General features: G+C 35.5%; 1 protein-coding gene across 1 annotated transcript in view; it reads left to right on the top strand.

Annotated features, from left to right (window-relative positions):
* Positions 1–1,660: 1,660 nt before the first annotated feature.
* dop1b (DOP1 leucine zipper like protein B) overlaps positions 1,661–15,316 on the top strand; it is a 28,423-nt gene continuing 14,767 nt past the window's right edge. The window contains exons 1-16 of the mRNA XM_039653089.2: positions 1,661–1,863; positions 5,968–6,142; positions 7,746–7,927; positions 8,017–8,187; positions 8,530–8,719; positions 9,468–9,566; positions 9,661–9,784; positions 10,490–10,599; positions 10,688–10,799; positions 10,892–11,009; positions 12,096–12,215; positions 12,307–12,415; positions 12,500–12,709; positions 13,391–13,713; positions 14,293–14,696; positions 14,783–14,853. Coding sequence (XP_039509023.2) covers positions 6,002–6,142; positions 7,746–7,927; positions 8,017–8,187; positions 8,530–8,719; positions 9,468–9,566; positions 9,661–9,784; positions 10,490–10,599; positions 10,688–10,799; positions 10,892–11,009; positions 12,096–12,215; positions 12,307–12,415; positions 12,500–12,709; positions 13,391–13,713; positions 14,293–14,696; positions 14,783–14,853 — 2,484 coding nt within the window. The 5' untranslated portion in view covers positions 1,661–1,863; positions 5,968–6,001. The remainder of the gene's footprint in view (positions 1,864–5,967; positions 6,143–7,745; positions 7,928–8,016; positions 8,188–8,529; positions 8,720–9,467; positions 9,567–9,660; positions 9,785–10,489; positions 10,600–10,687; positions 10,800–10,891; positions 11,010–12,095; positions 12,216–12,306; positions 12,416–12,499; positions 12,710–13,390; positions 13,714–14,292; positions 14,697–14,782; positions 14,854–15,316) is intronic.

Below are 15,316 nucleotides of genomic sequence, written 5' to 3'. Positions count from 1 at the left end.
TTGGAATTGATAATCCTTTACATTTTACAGCATTGCCGATTGAGGAAAACGCTACCACAATACTCAAACTGAAGTGTATGGCTGCTAATGCATTCAATTGTAATTTTTGCTCTAAATACATTGTTGAAGGTAAAATACTTAAGTTTTTGTCTGGTCCTGTAAATATATATATATATATATATATATATATATATATATATATATATATAGTTTACATAATATTTACCAGTAGATACATTTTCATTCAGCATATCGCAATGATTTCTGAAGGATTGTGACAATGCAAAATGAAATTAATTATTCTGCATTGATTCGTTACACATTGAGCCAGTTAAAACTGCCTGAGGTGTTATGTTTTATAAAGTTCTAGTTATTATTATTAAGATAAAACTCCTGACTTAAATTGCTTTCACTGTCATACCCAGCACTATCTGATGGTCAAAATGTTGTTCATAATAAACACAAGAGGGCACTAGAAACGCAAATTTTGTCAGTAGACAAATGTTACTTATTAGTTGCTTCTCAAATCTCAATCTCCTTTGTCATGTGCTTCACTACACCCACATGTGACGGAATGCCGTTCCAAACCTGTCTGAACACACAAAATATATTTTAAAGAATGTTGGCGATCAAACAGTTGACGTTAGCCATTGAAAAATACCATGGAAGTCAATGGCTCACGTCAACTCTGGTTTCCAACATTCTTTAAAATATATATATATATTTTTTTGTTTCTCAACAGTCATACAGGTTTGGAACAAATGATATTTTAATTTGAATATTTTAATGAAATTATCATTAACCTGATTTAAAATTAATGGAAGTCTATGCAATGTCTTTACTAATAAAGTAAATAGATAATATTTATTTATTTGATAAGGACATAACAGTATTGGACAAACCAGATACATTGTTTTTTAGTGTTATAAAACAACTGCTAATTTACAACACTCGTCCATAGGAGGCAACACATTTTACTAAACACAACACAGTACAATATACAAAACACAGTACAATATTTAAGAAGGTAAACAATACACATCATCATTATGCATTCATACAGCGTTACCATGTGTGCAGCTTTGGCTTGACCTCAGCCATTGTTTCAGACCTTTGCCAAAGCTGATCATGTCTGTCTACAGTTGGCAGAGAGTTCCATAGTCTGTATAGTTTGTAATGCAGCTTTTACTGGGATTATGAGGAACATGAGGTCACCTACAAAAGTTATCTTTCAGACAGTCTCTCTCTATTCATCCATCCATGTTTTCAGTTGATGGTCATTGCTGCTCTACATCTCACATTAAAAGCTATTTATGGTGTAACGATGCCTATGTAAACTAAGCGTGGTTATCACTAAATGCAGCACTGCCACTGACGGTCAGCCGCTGTAAAATGTGACAACTTGGTGCGAGAAATGTAAACAGACGACATCCTGGAAGATACTAATGAATAGGGGCAAAGCTAACAAAGAATATAGCTGTCTAATAAATACACTGTTTTTGAGCACCACTGAAACGGATAACAAGATGAATATTAATTTTAGTAACTAATTTGTATTGATATGAATACAAAATAAACCAAGAGTTCTAAAAAGCTTAAAATAATGAATTGCAAACACCCCTCTTGTCATCACCATTTGGTTTGTTCCCCTCCGCCCATCAGGAAGTGTACGCAAATGAACTGTTTGTTTGGTGGAAATCAGCTGAGCGATCCAATTCTAGGCTAGCTGTTTGAAGCTTTGAATATTAGTGTACCGTACCTGTCCTCTTTTACTCTTGCTTTTTACTGTTTCCAAACTGTCGATTTATCGTCATTTGGCACGAGACACTGTGATCTGTCGACCATCCTATTTTGCTGCAGTGGGTGAGTCATTCAGTTCTTACAATAGCATGGTGGCATGTCTTAATGGATGTAATAAAATATTCATGGTGAGTTTATTGTAAACCATCACTAATAGTACCTCAGTAATCATGACTATAGTTCAAATTGAGGATAGCTTTCGTATAATGCTGGTTGTCCTAACAGTAAGTTAGGTGAGACAAATATGGTTAAAATAATATTATTTATTAATTCTTTAATTCATTCATTCATTCATTGATATTATTTTTATTTTTAACTATAATTATTTATTTTTATTATTTATTTTTTTCATTTAAAATGCATTTTCACTATGTAAAATGTGGATTGTAAATGGACAGTAATTAACATTCAAACCATGAGGTTATACTCTTTAGGATGAAAATGCACAGAATGGATATGATGTTCAGTGTACCAGAAAGTCAATGGATGTAACAAGGACAGATTTGAGTTACATAACATGGTCTCTGTTTGTTGTGTTGCTGCCTCACTGCTGCTTGAATGAATCTGCTGCTCAAATATTGTGAAAGGTGACATCCAGCTTCCATGACCGCTGAAATAAAGGTCTATGTATTTATCACATTCACACATATATCCATTTGTAGTACATTTCTCTGGCACCCAGTGCACTGTTTTCTCTGGTATGCTGCTAAGAGAAGCACTATTAATGGCCAGATCAATAGACCAATATTATTATGCGCAACCTTGTAGACTAAAAACATGGCCTAGGGAGAGCTGACTTTGTATATGCTTTGTAGAGTGGCTGACAAATCAATCCTTTAGAAAATGGAGATTGTACACAATATATGGCGCATAAACCGAGTACTCTAATCTGGAAATAAAAAGTATAGATGACATTTGAGTAAAACATCTGGGGCAGAATATTTTATTTATTTATTATAATTTCCTTTTAAAAGGAAATGAATACTTTTATCCAGCAAGGAGGCGTTAAACTGATCAAATGACAAAAAATACAATTATGATGTTACAGGAGATTTCTATTTCAAATAAATATTGTTCTTTTAAACTTTCTATTAATAACACTATTCATCAAAGAATTCAGAAAAAAATATTTTCAGGTGAACAGCACAACTGTTGATAAATGATATTTGTGCACTAAATCATATTAGAATGATTTCTGATGGATCATGTAATTGTAAAGAATGCAGTAATTATGCTCAATATTCAGCTTGGCCAATACAGGAGAAAATAAATTTTGAAATATATTAAAATATAAAGTGGTTATTTTAAATTATTATAATATTTTACAATACTACCATTTTAGTGTATTTTTTAACCAATCAAATCAGGCTTGGTCAGCATAAGACACTTCAAAAACATTCATAAATTCATGCCTACCCCAAACTTTTTTACAGTATGCACAGGAATATCCTGATTTTATTTTAGAATTTAGAACCACAACATGTTAACCTGATTTCTGTAAGCCCATGTTTAAGCCAATGTTCCATTTTCTAAAAAAATCTGAATAAGATAACTGTCATCATGTCATATGTTTTAATCAGTTATATGTAAACATCTTATGTACACTATGTGAACAGAACTCCCCACTCATTTTCAATCAAGGGTAATTCTAGTTTACTAGTATATTTATCACTAAAATAAACTACCTCAATTTTAAAATTATCATCTGCTTGCTTGTATTTTATTCTTTAGGACATTTGTCAGAATTCATTCATTGGGTTAAATGAGTTACTGACCAAAATGACTAAAATGGCGATATTGAGCATCTCCAGAAGGAGAAAACACAGCAAAATAATATACATATCTTAATTTACTTATTCACAACATGCTGATTACATGTAGACAGGAATATTCCAATAGTTGTGGAAAAATAAACCTCTTCATTTTCAGGCAAGCAGTGTAAAAGATGTAGAAAATAACCACCCTCATAATTTTAAAGGCTTTATGATTCTTCCTTGGGACTTTTCTTTAATGAGCTGCTGTTGTAATGACTGTAAGCTGCTGGTGATATTAAGAACATAAGCTAGGATAATTGTGTGAGTGTTTGTGATTAATATGATGGCTTTATGCCTCTCCCTGCCAGACATTGAATCTATTTAATATGTGAATAAAAGTGTACACTATAAACATTTTTGTTTTTTTTGTAATTTTTACAAAAAAAATGTTAATTGGTTAACTGTAAGTTACCTTAACCACATAAGGTGAAAAACTGTAAATGTTAACATCATATTATATGTAATTTTCTTCTATCTATCATACTGTAAAAGTTATGTTTTTTCCTCAGTAAAAACTATGAAATACCATATAATTTACAGAAAAACTGTAAAGGAATATTCACATATGATTACATTTTTTTTTTTTTACATAATTTTGTTTCCTCTTATTTTTGTTATCAGTAATGTACACATTAGTGTTATTTGTGTTAATTTTTTGTTGTTGTTTTGTTGTTTTATTGCATATTAGTGTCACATGTGTTACCCTGATGGTGTTTTGTCTTTGTATGACCCATGTGCACTGTCTATGAATGAGTTTTGACCGATTCATTATATCGCTTCCTATTGTGCTACCTGTATTTTTGTATTTGGTTGTTAAAGTAGGTATATTTATTTACTTCAGTTAATTAGTTGTAAAATATACAGCCATTCGATAAAAGTGGCTACAAGAGCTACAGTTCTTTCAGTATATTTAACAGGATATTTTTTACAGTGATGCAAATAAGTACTTAATATTATTCAGAAGCATATCAACTAGTTGGACTGGAGTTGTTGTGTATATTTCTGTGTGGTGGTAAAACTAATAACGGAAAGATGAACAGGCAGACTGCTTGAAGTAGTTGTTTAAGTAGAAATAGATCATCAGATTGTTTGGGTGGGTTTGTGTTCTACAGGCACGTGTTTTGGGGCTTGCTTCTGTCTCTTAAATCCTCTCTAAATCTCTAGATTCCCATTTGATGCTCATAGCGTCAGATTGAACAGATGTAAGTCTCACTGTGTGTGTGTGCTGCATGTTATCAGGGCTTTTATCACCAGAGAGCTAACAGATGTCACCATATCTAAGCAGAGACCAGTATCTTTCTTCTGTCTTTATCAGTATCATTATCAGTCTTTTTTGGTGCGTAGTCTATATATTTGTAATGTCTGTCTATTTATGAGCTGGCCCACACAGAATATACAGACTTTTTGCCTTTTTTGCACTTTTTTTTGTCAGTATGTCATTTGACATAATTGGTTGTGTTGTTATGAGTTGTTGCTCCGCAATTAATCCGTCCATTTCCACCAGTTTGACCCATTCAGGCCGGTTTGCAGGTTTGCGAATTATGATTGCATTGAAAGTGTAATCAGCTATGGAGGCACTGATTCCTCTCAAGTGACTTTTCGCCTGTATTTTGTTGTTCCCTCTGCATTCCTGGCAAGTATTAGAACAATGAGCTCAAGGGAGGAAAAAGAGACGCTGTGTCTGTCCATCTGTAATCCATTGATGTCTCTGTTGGACACTTGGACGTTATTACAATTATTTATATGCTACTTATTGTCCTATTTAATTTGGGTTTTGTTTTATTTCAGTACTGTCACATTTTTGTAATCCTTTTTTTTTTTTTGGAAAGTTTTCAGAAATTGAGTACTGGAAATGAAATAATATACCATTTACACTATCATATAAAAGTTTGGGGTCGGTAAGTTTAAACAAAGTTTTCCTTTGTTTTTGCTCTTTTTTTACTTTTTTGTTGAAGGAATGTAAACTACGATGGCCTGCTACATTATAGGTGGTGGCTGGGGTTGCTTACGTTCCTTACTCTCAATCCCAGTCTTTGTGATTATTCTGGTAACTAAATATGACTTGGTTCAATGTACTATATGGGATGTAAAAGGGATAGCACACATCTCTTTAATAAAGCACAAATGATTTGAGGTCATTGTATGCAGCAAACAGTTTAATACTTGGGGTTAGAGGTTTGTTCATGATCTACTTGCCTTAACATGAACCTCTATTTACCAGCTATTTGCCTTTTGTACATTTCTCAATCAGAAATCGATTGTCATTGGCAGGATTTCACCTCACTTCATGATTCATTTTTTTCTTTGTGTAATCATTAGTTGTAATGCTGGATTTCTCTGTTTTGTCTCATAGACAGATACTGAGCATGCTGGGACATGACTGAGGCATGATGGATCCTGAGGAAGCCGAGCTTCAGAATGACTACCGTTACCGTAGTTACGGAGCTGTCATTGAGAAGGCGCTGCGGAACTTTGAATCATCAAGTGAATGGGCTGATCTCATCTCCTCACTAGGAAAACTCAACAAGGTACTTAAAGCCTGGAGAAATCAAATCCACACACTTAGAGATTCAGGTCATCATTTGCTTTGAAAAACTTCGTTCAGCTCTTTTCTGATTTATGTTTTTAAAAGAGAGAATTTTAAAGATATCCTGCTTTCTTTGTCAAATTTGTCTCATCAACTTGCCTAGGTCAAAAACACCACAGAGACAGTTTTCACATGTTTCAGGGAGATATACTCACAATTGTGTCTGCACATTAAACCGGGAGATAAATTTAAAAAAAAAATACACAGTTTGTCACACTTTAACTCCCTCTGCAAGTAGACGATGAAGCTTGCTTAGTTCAGTTTAAGATTGTTTTTAGTTACAGTTTTTTAGGGAAGTGAGAGACTTCAGCTTATGATCTTCAGTCCTATTGAATGAAAGCATTGGTTAAAACATGCTTGACCTCAAACATTATGTTCAAAGTGCAACTGATTTGAATAAGCTGAACAGGACTTGTGTACACTGTCCTTAAGATTAGACAAATAGTCTTCCTCTCAACCTTCCTTATCACCAGAGAGCTAACAGATCTCACCATATCTAAGCACAGAGCAGTATCTGTCTTCTTCTTGCCTATTGTTTTTGGTGTGTCTATATATTTGTAATGTCTGGCTGTGTCCGCAATCTCCACTCAAACCACTACTAGTAGAGCACTATATAGTGAGCTCACCAGCATAATAGAAACACCACTTTCGGACACTACTCGATCGTCTCTCGGCGCCCTTGATTACATCATTGCTATCGCCCGTCCGCCATTTTTACGATCAGCGCAATGCATGATGGTATGTAGGGCTTGGGTTAGTGACCATCGGTTGTACACTACTTTTCAAAATGCATTCTGGGATACATTAATAATCATCACTATACATTCGGACAGCACTACAAAATAGCGAGCTCACTATATAGTCCACTATATAGTGAGTACTGGGAGATTTCAGACACAGCCTCTGTCTGTTTATGAGCTGGCCCACACAGAATATACAGACATTTTCATTCTCATGCACTTTAAAAAAAAACAAAAAAACATTTCCATGTTAATGTGCAGATGTAAAAAAAAACTGTTGTCTTATTTAAATTTCTTTCTTTCTCTCTATATCACTTTCTATGGCATGTGATTTTCTTGTTTGCTCAATGGGACTTTCCGGATGTTATGCGAGTTACCAGACAACCTCTGTGAATATAAAAGGATTTTGTGTATTTGTTTCAGATACTTGATATTTAACATGACGCTATTATCTATAATCTCCTTTTTTAAACATTTGAAGTATTTTCACTTGATATTTTTGAGGGCATGTCTTGTAAAATATGTTTCAAGTGCTGTGCAATAACAAACTAAACCCTCTGTCTTGGTTCCTCCTCTGAACTATTGTTGATTTTTTTATTTATTTTTTTTAAACCTGTTCAGTAAATGTGGTTGCTGAGTGAGATACGTGTTGAAAGAAGTCTCTCACACACCAAGGATGCATTTACTTGATAAATTAAATAAAAGCAGAAATATTGTGAAATATTATTAAAATGTACTATTAAAAGTACTATTTTTGTTCAACTGTCCATCCTGCTCTCCTCTCCCACTCATTGTGTTTCTCAGGCTCTCCAAAGTAATCTGAAGTACTCTCTGTTACCACGGCGGTTGATCATCGGGAAGCGTCTGGCTCAGTGTTTGCATCCTGCCCTGCCCAGTGGCGTCCATCTCAAAGCACTTGAGACCTATGAGGTCATTTTCAAAATCATCGGCACAAAATGGCTAGCAAAGGATCTCTTCATATACAGGTTGGTGTCATTGACAAATACCGAGTGACTCTCCCATAGAAATGTCCAGGTCATTGATCAAATCACTTGTGCGTGTGTGTACACTTCAGCTCAGGGCTCTTCCCATTGCTGGGTCACGCAGCGATGTCGGTGAAGCCGGTTCTGTTGACGCTTTACGAGCGGTACTTCCTGCCCCTTCAGAAGGCACTGTTACCCAGCCTGCAAGCTTTCATCATGGGCCTGCTGCCGGGACTGGAGGAGGGCGCTGAGGTCTATGACAGGTACAACTTAACGCCAATCATCAATAAATGATTCACAACTTGACACTTCAGAGAACTTTCCACAACATTCTTACTATGGTACCAGGAAATCTTTTCCCACTCTCACTACAACTGTGTCTCAATTAATACGTAACCCATTTTACCCCAAGTCAGATTACTTTGATTATATTGGAGGAAAAAGTGTGTGTCCTTGTTCATTTAATCATGGATCTTCCATTATCAGAGAATATGGCCGATTTCAGTTTTCCTTGTCCAAAAATCACTTTTGGCCACTACTGTATTTCCTGATAAGGCTTTGATTTCAATGTTACCAAACCCACTTCATCTATCTTCTTGTCTAAGGACTGATGCGTTGCTTGTGAAGTTGTCGATGTTGGTGGGTCAGTCTGTGTTTTATGGAGCGCTGTGGGGTTCAGTGCTTATATGTCCTCTGGTACGGCTCCCAGCCTCACTCTTCATCGTTGCACACTTTGACCACTCAGTCACTGCTCGAGAACAGAAGTATATGCTTGGAACAGACCACAGACTAGTGGTAAGTGTGTGTATGTGTTTGGGATTAATTCTATAACATAAAAATTGTATTTTGTACATCTTAACTAAAACAATTATTTGTTTGAAAATATATACAAAAATGGACCTCTGTCAGGGTAGACAGGGTAAACATTAATTTGACATTATTAAATAAAATAAAATTAAATTAAAACAATACTGTGATGGAATTGAAAGCATTGAAAATACATTGTATATTTTAAAATTGTATTTATTCCTATATTTTCAACATCATTACTCCAGTCTTTAATGTCACATGATCTTTCAGAAATCATTCTAATAGGCTGATTTGGTGCTCAAAAAAACATTTATTATTATTATTATTATTATCAATTTTAGAAACCATTGTGCTGCTTAACTACACATTTTTTAGGATTCTTTGATGAAGTAGAGTTAAAAAGATCCGCTTTTATTTGAAATAGAAATATGTTCTAACATTGTTAATGTCATTACTGTCACTTTTAATCAATTTAAAGGAGCCATACTTATTATTTTCTTTAAAAAAAAAAAAAAGTTTACTGACCCCACACTTTTAAACAGATCTTTCATATGGGTTGTGAAAGTTAGACTTGACCTAGAACCGGTGTGACATATTGAACAGACTGTACTTTTGTTCCTCACAGCCAGATATTTGTGTCAAATTACACCGGGTGTCTGTCTACTCTGACTAAGCTCTGTTGTTTTGAAAGAATTGTGTAATTGATATGCACCTCCCCATCTCTCCTCTCCAGGTGAAGGCTGTTTGCCTCGCTTTACAAGACTCTAATGTTTTGGTCCAGAGAAACATGCTGGAAATCCTTCTCTACTTCTTCCCCTTCACAACATTCCAGGTTAACCCCTTTTTCTTTCTTCATATCTTCTCTCCCAACTACATTTGACATGTCCCAGACAATGTGTAAGACAAAGTTTTTAAACAATCTATAGGATCCTGAGGAATGTGCCATCCCACTAAATCCAGATGAGATGATCTGTGTGGTGTCTGCTGCCTCACTCACCCTGCTCAGGAGAGATATGTCTCTAAATCGACGCCTCTATGCATGGATGCTCGGTACTGTACGCAAATTGTCAGACAATTACAGAAAAGCACAGAATTACTCCAGTACTGTTTCATGAAATAAATGGCATGTCTCTAGTAGAGAATAATAATCCCATGGAAGACAAATTAATTTTTCTTAAAGCTACACTGTGTGATTTGTACCCGCATCTAGTGGTGAAAAGGTATATGACCATCCAGGGAATATTAGTTTCTGTTCCTCTCAATTCCGATTTTGTTTTAACTCCTACGGTGGCCAATGTAGTCCAAGATTAACATGGCTTCCAGTTCGTCCTCGTCCATGAGTGTTAACTCAAACGTAAACGCGAAAGGCAAAGCTTAAATTAACGGGTATGTCCCTCTTTGGCTAATGTACTTTCAAGATGGAGGGGCAACATGGCGACCGACATTAGAACCCCTTACCCGTATGTATTTTCAATGGCATATTATACACTCACGAGATTACTTTATTACTTGAATAAAGTAAATATACATTAATGAGCACATATATTTTTGAAAGAACTAAGTGTTTTTAGCTAAGAATAAACTAAAAAAGTTACACAGTGTAGCTTTAAGGGAAGAATTTTTATGGATCTTTTATAGCAATTTGTCTCCTTTTCATTGTATATAAAACAAAATAAAAACCTCATGAGAAAAGTAAAACGTACAGGTTTGAAACAACATGGTTGAGTATATTTCTATATGTGTGTGTTATGTCAGGCTTAGACATCAAAGGAGGAAGGGTGGCTGCAGATTCCAGTCGCTTTGACACTGTGGAGGAATACACTGCATTTTACTTCAGTACACACTCCAGAGAATTACTGGTGCAGGTATAGAAGATAACACACTCACTCAAACTGTACAAAATTCTGTGCGTGTATAGTTAAAATCAACTCATTTTTGATGTTTTCTTCATAGGCTCTGGTAAATATTCTGAAGCAGAAAGATATAGAGGCCAACCCAGACAATCTAATAGAGTATCTCAGACCGTTTCGCATCATCATTAGCCTATTGGACAAATCTGAGATAGGTAAAGACACCGACATGGTTGAAGTTGTAAAATGCTTTACTTTGGCCCTATTTGACATTATTACTCATGTTTCTGCATTCTCTCATTTACAGGGCCATTGGTGTTGTCTGATGTGCTGCTGGAGGTGGTCAGAGCTTTTTACAGCTACTGTAAAGTGATGCTGGGAGAGGATGATCTCAACACCAGCCTTAGTGGCAGCCAACTCAACAGGTCAGAGAGAAGAATTCAGTGCTCATATTTTCACAGTGGACAAGTTTTCCTGTAGCTTAGTTGGTAGAGAATTATACCTGCAATACCGACGTCATGATTTTGAATCCTAGAGAACACAAATAATGTCAAGGTCCCGATATAACAGTCAACAAGGGTCAAACATGAGTTAAACCTGGCTAAACGAGTGAGGGATAATGTACAGTCAGTCGGTCATTATACCATATAAACCCAGCATGATGGTCAATTTTGCATCATCCTAAAGGGGTATTTTTTGCAATAGTGACTTACTGTACATTATCCCACTGATTACATGCATTTTTACCAAATAAATGGGCATGAAATCGATTTCAGTTTAATTTATTTATGTAATGGATATGAGAAACACAATACTATCACAATATTCAAAACTGGTTGGCAGTGTCAACAGTTGAATATCCAGTATAAAGGTCCATTGTAGATTTTTTTTTTTTTTTTTACTGCAAAATCCTTTAATTGACCATTCAGAAGTTTTGATATATTTTAAAATATATATTGTTATATTTTATATTATATTACATTTGAATTCACTATGAGTGGGTATACACTACCGTTAAAAGGTTTGGGGTCAGTATTTTTCTGAAGTGAATTCTTATATTTAGCAAGGATGCATTAAGTTGATATCAAGTGACAAGAGAGATTTTTATTTTAGATTTATTATTTACTATTCATCAAAGAATCACGTTTTCCACAAAAATAATAATATGTAGTACAACCGTTTTCAACATTGATAGTAATGAGAGGTTTTTGAGCACCATATCATCACATTAGAATGATTTCTGAAGGATCATATGACTCTAAAGACTAGAGTAAAGGCTGGTGAAAATTCATCTTTGCCATAACAGGAATAATGTACTTAATACTTATTTTAAATTGTAATAATATTTCACAATATTTTCACAATATGTTTTATAAATGCAGTCTTGGTGAGCAAAAGATACTTCTTTCGAAAGCATTCAAATAACTCACCGACCCCAAACTTTTGAATGGTAGAATAAATGTACTAGATGAGTAAATAATTCTAATTGTTGATTATCTACTTGTGTGCAGTAAAATCAAGGAGAATAAAACCGCCTCAGAGATTATAAAGACCGTCAATATGCTTGTGAGTGCAATGAGCAGCAATTATCTCTGGCACTACATGACAAGGCATTTCCAAATCTCTCTCAGGTAAACACGCACAAACTCATGATAAACTGCATTACGTGAACATAAATAGAATTATGTCAACCTAGAATTATGTGTTATGGTTGTTTCTCAGCTCACTGAGTGATCCAGACAGTAAGAGTCCATTTAAAGACTGGAGCAGCCCTCCTTCAGTGACTGAACTTTCAACACTCATTATCTTCCTGTTGGATGTTATTCCTTTGGTATGATGTGGTAATTCATCTTTGGACATTTTTTTCTGAAACGTTTGGTCATTTGGTCTGATTTGGTCTGGGTTTATTTTTTAGGAACTCTATGCAGAGATTCAAACGCAATACCTGCCACAGATGCTAGGCAGCATGCTGCAGTCGCTGCATAGTCACATGACATCCCTCAGCCTACAGGAGCTCACACAGGCCATGAGAGCATGTTTTAAAGTGCTCAGTAAGATCCAGATGCCGGTGGCTTATATGGACATGGAGGCCGAATCGCAGACACAAGATGTGGAGCAAACACAGGTATGATGAGTCAGTTTTACTGTAACTACCGTAAAGTCTGGTGTTTTTGAAAGAAGTCTCTTATGCTCACCAAGGCTGCATTTATTACCGTAAAATATTTTTAGTATATTTTTCAAATAGAAATTGTTTTCTATTTGAACATATTTGAAAACAAATTCAGCATTCATTACTCTAGTCTTCAGTGTCACTGATCCCTCAGAAGTCATTCTAATATGCTGATTCGGTGCTCAAGAAACATTATTATTGCAAAATTAAAAAATGTCAATATTTTTTGGGAAACTGTGATACATTTTTTCAGGACTCTTTGATGAAAATGAGGTATAAAATAACCTTATTTATTTAACAATGTAAAAGTCTTTATAGTCACTTTTGTTCAATTTCTTTCTTTCTTTCCTTCTTTAAAAAAACAGAAAAAAAATAAAGAAAGATATAGGGATCATTGAGTGGTTATGGCACGAAATTGTGGGAGAATATTAAAAAGGAGGAAATATAATATAATATTTCTTTATATAATTACATAAGGTATATGATCTGAAATCTTACTGACCCTAAGCATTTCAGCAGTAGTGTAAATGTTTGGGCCACTGCATTTAGTATATAACGAGAGTTTTAATAATCAAAATGGTTGGAAATGGATGTGTATTAAATGGGCTCTGTTTGTTTTGTTTTTTTACAATATAGATTGTGATGACTGGCAACAACAAAGTCAAAGAAGGTGACCAGGTGTATAGTAACCATGACAGCAGCACCAGTGAGGTCTGTCTGAATGGACAGGAGACCCAGGAGGCAGAGCCAGGTGAAGCTCCGTACCCTCCTTTGCGCTCTGAAGACAGTGGATTAGGCCTGAGCGCGTCTCCATCTGAACAGCACCTTCTACCAGGCTGTAATGGATCAGAAGCTGCTTCTGAGGTGAACTCTGAAGCAGAGGATGTTTGGAAAAGAGGAGGAACTATAGAAAACATGTCCAAATGTGTACAGGATATACTGGCATCTGTTATCACAAGGTAATTTACAAATTCGGTGCAAACTGTGTGCCCAATAAGCATATTTTCAGTATGCATAGAATATCGAAATTACCTGCTATATTTGACCAAATGTGCATACAAAAAGGAAAAATATATTCCTGAACGCAATGCACTTGTCTTGACTTTTCATTTGCCATGTGAATGCTCCAAAAGTTGGATTTTAACATATCCAGTTTAATATAATTAGCTTGCTTCCTAATCTAGCTGTCTAATAAACCTGACTTTGTATATTACACATATTGTTGGAGCCTTGACGGTGCTTTTGATACACTTCTGTAAGTCACTTTGGATAAAAGCAGCTGCTAAAATACCAATTGATTTTATCAATTACATGTCTATTTCAGGTCTAAAAAGCATCACTTTTCTGATATAGCTCATATAACCAGGTTTTTCAAGTCCATAGGAATCCTGGTTCAAAGAAAAAGTTTTGTTGTTTTAGCTTATTTTAAATAATTTGAGGTCATCTTGAGGCCCTCTTGGAAGTTTGTTGAATTCAACTAACAGTAGGCATACTCTGTAGTCTCTTTCTCACTCGCATTCTTTTCCTGTATCTCTCAGGCATTTGTTAGATGTCGTGGATCCAGAGAAGAAGAAGAAACAGGACGAAGCCAATCAGCTAGATCCTAATGATTCTCCTAGAGGCAGTAAACGGTCTCCATTAAAACGGAAAGGCAGCCGAGACTTGGGTCTTATTAAAGACAGACTTGCTGAGTTCTTCAACCCTAGTAAACTGAGGATCCATGCCCTTCATGGGTCTTCTAGGGATGGGGGTAAAGACCACAGACCAGTAGAGTTGGAGTGGATGGGAAGTTTCCAGTCAAAGGGCAAAGGGGAGATATCAGAGTTGTGCCGCCAGGCCTTCACTGTAGTCTGCCAGCTTCTCCTGGAATGCACAACTTTTCCTGTGTATTTTACTGAGGAAGAGAACCAAGACCTTCACACATCTATGTTCAACAAGACAGGTGAATAAAATAATTGTATTTCAATACTACATTAAACTATGCTGATGAGATGTGTTCTTTTATAAACTGATTTTTTCTCTACTTAGATTTAGAGGGAAGCCTTCCTGAGTGGCTGAGGTCCTTGATGACTCTGTGTTGCCTGACGAAAGACTACCAGGTACACAGATTGAAAGGGATGGTTCACCCAAAAATGAAAATTGTCATAATTTACTCACCCTCATGTAATTTCAAATAGAATGGACTCGAAAGTTGTTTGGTTCTCAAAGTTCTTCAAAATAGCTTCTTTTGTGTTGTGCAGAGCAAAAGAAATGTATACAGGTTTGAAAAGACATGAATGGAACAGATGACAAAGACACTGAGATTGTAATGTCAGTTAGTTGTTAATGCATGCTCTTTGTATTGTGACCTTGTTGTCTGTTATTTCCACCCTTCATTTCTTTAAACATTTTAAAATAAGCTACATGTCCACGCACTTCATCTTCCAATGTTTTGAGTAACAGGTAGCCACGCCCCCAAACTCACACTATTGGTTGAGTCAAAATTTGACCTGTCAAACACTACTCAAGCAATATTTCGATAGCGATGCACTGTTTACACTTCACTCTTCAGGAGAATCAGCC

This window comes from Pimephales promelas, chromosome 7 (assembly GCF_988280905.1).
Source record: "Pimephales promelas chromosome 7, fPimPro1.hap1.1, whole genome shotgun sequence".
NCBI classification, from domain to species: domain Eukaryota; kingdom Metazoa; phylum Chordata; class Actinopteri; order Cypriniformes; family Leuciscidae; genus Pimephales; species Pimephales promelas.
Note: the sequence above shows the minus strand (reverse complement) of the source record. Positions and strands in the feature narration are given on the sequence as shown.